Source organism: Argentina silus, assembly GCF_951799395.1.
Source record: "Argentina silus genome assembly, chromosome: 8".
Lineage (NCBI taxonomy): Eukaryota > Metazoa > Chordata > Actinopteri > Argentiniformes > Argentinidae > Argentina > Argentina silus.
Genome location: NC_139662.1, coordinates 6,078,371 through 6,084,569, shown reverse-complemented (window position 1 = coordinate 6,084,569; position 6,199 = coordinate 6,078,371). Strand labels below are relative to the sequence as shown.

At 39.5% G+C, this 6,199-nt stretch overlaps 1 protein-coding gene across 1 annotated transcript; it reads left to right on the top strand.

The window, feature by feature from the left end:
- Positions 1 to 2,766: 2,766 nt before the first annotated feature.
- On the top strand, positions 2,767 to 5,870 carry LOC310808876 (chymotrypsin-like elastase family member 2A; the record flags this gene model as incomplete). The annotated part of the gene is made up of 8 exons (XM_083675976.1): positions 2,767 to 2,806; positions 3,129 to 3,217; positions 3,523 to 3,620; positions 3,885 to 4,007; positions 4,252 to 4,388; positions 4,682 to 4,827; positions 5,155 to 5,307; positions 5,853 to 5,870. The coding sequence occupies 8 exons, from the start codon at positions 2,767 to 2,769 to the stop codon at positions 5,868 to 5,870; spliced, it is 804 nt and encodes a 267-aa protein (XP_083532102.1).
- Between the last annotated feature and the right edge of the window lie 329 nt (positions 5,871 to 6,199).

Below are 6,199 nucleotides of genomic sequence, written 5' to 3'. Positions count from 1 at the left end.
CTTAAAGTCAACTGTTTGTAAAATGTTAGATCTAATTTATGTAAATATAGAGTGAAAAATAGATGACAAAGAAAGTACCTCAATAACAGTACTACCTCTTATCCAATAGGCCTACCTCTCTAAAAAATCCCCTTGACATGCACATATTTCCCCCTTGACATGCAATTTTTCTTAATGATGACATGTATTACATGACAAAATCTACAGTCAATTACAATATCACCCCCCAAATAGAGCTTCCTCAATGTGTGCAAGTCAACCAAGAACTACAGTACACAGGGAGGTACATCATGCGCTAATGTGCTTATCTGATAGCTGCCTAGGAAATCCATAAACACTTGTGGTATGAGCAACACACTCTTGAGTGAACGGAAGTATCTTTTGTATGAGTATCACATACACCATTGATAGAACTGATAAATGTACTGCAAAACATATAGCCTACCCACTTTCAGAGGACCTGTTAGTGGAAGTGAGGACATTATTTTGTAAGATGTATCCACTGCCACAGTGACTGAATGAGTTATACTCATACAGTAAGTTAACCTAAATTGGGAAATGGGAAACGGTTACTAGTACTGTAGTAAATGGCCTAATCTAACAGTTTTAGTAATCCTAACATGATCTTAAATTTCATTGTCACAATTGTCCAAATTGCATTGTACATGGTGTAGTTAAAATGGACGTTTCTGAGATATAAAACGTATTATATGAGACAATGTGGTGTCTTCACATTTCACACCCCATAACCATAACCAGTTAGTTAAAAAAAAAAGAAATAAAAATAAACCAGAGAATATTTTCACTACAATTCTTTATTAGATGAGAGCTATCAAACACGATGTCATCAGATCCATGCTTTAGTTCTTGGTCATCACCTGGGAGAAGAAAGATGAAAAAAACAAATAAAAAAAACAACAACCCTGGCTACACCATAACTATAATTACATATTCATTTAATCCATATTTAGCTCCAAAAAGTTGCTAATTATGCAAGGGAAGTAGGTAATCTTGCAAATACTGAGATCTGTGTGAGCTTTCTCTAAAATGCTGTAAGATGGAGAATGAGTATACTGTGTGGTTGGAGGGACTGATGTTGTGGGGGTGCACTCATGTTGTTGATCCAGGGGATGTAGGCGCTGATGCGAGTAAAGACAGAGGGCTTCTTGTGTGGTAGAAGTTGCTGCCACTCTGGTACTGGAGAGACACCTAAGGAGCACATGGAACAAAAACAACACCAATGTAGCGAAATTCAACATAAATAGTAGAAAAATACTATTCAACTTCCTTATAGAGAGGATGCCCAGTGTATTGTCATTAGTAAGTGGAGTGAACAGAATACGTTATCTACACCTACTAGCCAGGGCCAGCTGTGCTCACAGACATCGTCTCCACCAACCACTCTGCTGATGGTAGGGGGGAAGGTAGGCAGCCCAGGCTGAGAGGCAACCACACACACACACACACACACACACACACACACACACACACACACACACACACACACACAATTATAATTTCACTGACACTAGCCACAACATTTCAAAAGTGTTATTACTTCTGTCATTACTTTGTCTAGTCTAGCAAATATTTTGGAAATCATGCACTGTATACAGTATGAAAAACGCAAAGATTGGAAACAGTCTATTCTGGGAGGTTATATCACAAAAAAAAATGGAAATTAGACAACCAACGGACCAATGGAACTGAGTGAAACTGAGTGTTCATTAAAGGTAAGAAACGGTGGGCAACCACATATACTTATATGCAACATAATTTTCTGGACAGAATGGCTTACCACCAGCAACAAACAAAGCCAAGATCACAAACTTCATAATGACTATCTTAAGTGAAGTTCAGTTCAAATGTGCTTCCTTATATAGCTGGTAGTAGTAGTGAAAAGCACCTGGGACAGCCAGAAAAACGTGAAAAAAATCAACCTTGCAGATAAACACGCCCAAAATACACAAGTTATTTCCTTAGCTGTCACCCAGCTATTGTGAAATTCACAGATGTTATTATTAGGTTGCCCAACTTGACTCCAAGAGCTTTTCTCAAATATAGATACATCCATGTTTTTGGGACAGAATAATACTAATTAGTGCTCAAAGAGTTTGAGTAAAAATGAATGAATTATATAATTCAAATTAAGTCATGGCATGCCACATTTGGTCATCTCTGAATAGAATGGACAAGGTGTAAAACAGGAGTTTCTCAAATTCAAATTTGATGCATCACTATGTATCACTAACAATTATTTAGGACCATGATGTTGTCACTTGCGGGAGTAAAATAACAATACCACACTGATACAGAATATCATATTAAATTGAATCACACAATATGTCCAGTATGTTCAATGTACACATATTTCACAATAATAAACAGTGAAGTATATAAAAAAAAACTGTATTCTTGCCTCTTTTGAATTGTACCATACTGTATTTCATTGTAATATTAGGCCACCATGTATTGGTATACACAATAAATGAAACATTCTGCTTTGGTCATAGACTATGGGAATGTTCTGTTACTACACATGTGTTTATCCTAACCAGTATTAAGTTAATATTACACTGCAAAGGGAATGGAAAAAAAAGGTGGTGGGCAATTTGCCCATTCATTTCCCTTCTGTTTGATTTTCTGAAAGGGCTCATGGAGAATTTCCAAGAATTTGATATTTTTTTTGTTCTCTGACAAACGTCATACACAGTACAGTATAAATGAGTCATCATTACTATGAAGAGACGCTTTGAAAATACAGACATGATGAAGTTTGTGGTCCTGGCTGTTCTTGTTGCTGGCGGTAAGGATTATTGACAACATACAACTCTTTTATATTCAATTAGGATAGTGGCAGATTACTTAACCCACAAAGCTGTAAAGTGTTTTCATAAAATGTCAAAACTGCTTAACCTAAAAGTACTTTTGACATGTTGTACAAATGACATCCACAAGAAATGACTTGTATTGAACTTGATGGACATTAAGTGTGCATTCACCGACCTGAACATAAAAATAACAGTGAACTATTTTACAGATAGGGGCGGCAATATGACTCACTAACCCCAGTAGACTGAGGTTAAATGTTAGCGTTCTGAGTGTGTAATACAGTATGTGTCCAACAGCCTACGGGTGCGGACTGCCCACCTTCCCTCCTGTGGTGACCAGAGTGGTGGGGGGAGAGGACGTCAGGCCCAACAGCTGGCCCTGGCAGGTAACTCATACGTTTATCAATACATACTGTATATAGAGTACTGTACACAGGAAATACTTCCCTTTAACCTGCTGTACTGTCATGGAGTTGGCACGATACAAAGTAATGACTCATACAAAGTAATGACTTCATGCCAGTATTCAGTATTTCAAACAACACACAGCAGTTGTCTATCAGCTACAGTAACAACATTTATCACCATAATAAAGCTTACATTAGCTTTTATGGCTGCCCTGTGAAATCTTAATTCTCATTCTTATGACAGTCTGTCAGTCTGACATCTATTTGTTCTGTTCTCTGTTCAGATCTCTCTCCAGTACAACAGGGAGGGGGAGTGGAGACACACCTGTGGAGGAACTCTGATCTCCAGCGAGTGGGTCCTCACTGCTGCTCACTGCATCAGGTAAGACAGAGATTTTTGAGCAGGACATTTTATTTAACCAGGCAGGACAATTAAGGACAAATTCTTATTTAAAATAATTGGCAATTGGCGAGTGCGGCTATAAGTAATAAATACTGACCACACACTGAACTGTGCATTTCAGGTATATTTGAGGTCAAATACCACTACTTTAATTGACCAAGAGAGTCATTAATTACAAATGACAGATGTGAATTGGATATCCTGTGTCCATCTAACTTTAGAGTCTCCTCTGTTGTCTTGCAGCAGTGGCAGGACCTACAGAGTGGCCCTGGGCAAGCACAACCTGATAGAGACTGAAGCAGGCTCTCTGGCTCTTGGCACAGCTAAGATCATCGTCCACGAGAAGTGGAATCCCTTCTTCATCCGGTAGAAAAAATGTCGAGTTACATTTGAGAATTGAGCTTCATTGGTGAATTGGACGAGTCAGACTACACAGATGAACTATAAAGAGATTCACTAACAATTTCTGTTTTTAATCAGTAATCTTTAGTCAAAAAGGCATATTTCAAACACAATATCTTAGTGAGCATTAACCCTCAATGCTAACTGCTAATTAGCAGTCCATTTGTGTCATGTCATGCTGACTGTTGCCAGTGTGTGTCTCCTGCAGTAATGACATTGCCCTGATCAAGCTGGAGACTCCCGTCACCTTCAGTGACTCAGTCATGGCTGCCTGTCTTCCCAAGGCTGGCTTCCTTCTGCCCCACAACGAGTCCTGCTATGTCACTGGCTGGGGACGTATCTCCAGTGAGTATCAACAATACCGCTTATAAAAACAAGATGCAACTCTAGAACTGAGTAATGTTTCAGTATTTGGTGAGGACAATCATGAGTTAATTGATGCAGAGCCACCATCAATAGGTATACTTTATAAGTTAACATAGTACATTGTGAATTCATTACCCCACATCATTACAGAACCCATTTGATTATGGATAATCATTAAGATATTTAAAATGTAAATGCACACCCCTTGTTGTGCCATATCTTACAGTTCTTACCTTAGTCGACCTGGGGCTGTGTGTTTCTCTTGTCTTCAGCCGGAGGCCCCATTGCTGACATCCTGCAGCAGGCTCTCCTGCCCGTGGTGGACCACGCCACCTGCACCAAGCCTGACTGGTGGGGCAGCCAGGTGAAGGACACCATGGTGTGTGCTGGAGGTGACGGAGTTGTGTCCGGGTGCAACGTAAGTCCAATGAGCCCCTTTGCAACAGTGGGGGGACAATACAATGACATCATCATGTTATAGTACTAGAGAATGTTATTGTAGACACATAATCATCAACTGGATAATCCATCAATACTATGAGGCCATGCCACTCAACATTGTAAAGAGATATGCATGAGTGGCTTGTAGTCTTAACTCAAGCTATACCAAGCCTCAGTGTGTAAAAGCTACTGGGCAACACATGTAAAAGTGACACTACACCACAAGTGAAACTGGGGGCCATCGTCTTGAAGAAGATAGAGCTGTGTTGAACTTGTTTGTTGATCTGGTTTCATTGTGACCCAGGGTGACTCTGGTGGCCCCCTGAACTGCCAGAATGCTGATGGAGCCTGGGAGGTCCATGGTATTGTGAGCTTCGGCGGTGGGCTGAGCTGCAACTTCCCCAAGAAACCCACTGTATTCACTCAAGTCAGCTCCTTCATTGACTGGATGAACACTGTGAGTGCCTTCAGCTCAGTTCAAAACACAGTAATTGATTGATTGTACCTATTTGGTAATTGAAAACACACTCACAATGCCAACAGCCAAAATGTCAGTACAGTAGCCTTATATACAATAAAAACTAGAGAAGAGAGCATGACAAAAAATCTTTCCGCTGCGGTCCTCTTCAGACAAGACTAGCAGGCAAGGCAAGACCCACTTAACCAGAACTATGGCCAAGAAATTCTATCCAGAGGTATTGGGACACAGAGTTAAATATATGCTATTTATCAAACCAACACATGTGTACTGTATGTGAAGGGTTCCTTCAGCTTGAAATTAAAAATAGTAGATAACTTAACTTGGTCCAAAGATGCTCTGCAGCAGTTCTGGATAATACTGTAAGTGTTTGTCCAATTCTGCTTGGACCCCATTAATGGTTGTTTATAGCTACAGTTGTTGTGATATCTACTGTACTGTAGAACTGGAACTGATCTAGTTTGCAAAGCTCACATGAATCCTGATGAAGATCTATTTATTTTTTTGTCATCTGCTTTCCACAGAACATGGTCAACAACTAAAGGAACGAGCTGCCTAGTGGTCAACCAATGTCACCATGTGGATTTTTGTTAGTTAATAAGAATCTAAGATACAATTTTTGTCATTTTGTTTTTGAATGTTGGTCATACAGTATATGCCACATTACACGTAACAACAGAAATAATTTTCTTACAAAATAGAACACTCATGATATTGAGTCATGTAAAAGTAGGGGTGACACATTGTTAATCTTTATCACACACTGAAACATTCATCATCTTTCCGAGCAGGTGCTGCAGATTTGAACAATAAGCAATCAAGGCTAGTGTCAGGTGTTGATAGCGTGTTGTCCCTTCGTCATCATTAGTAT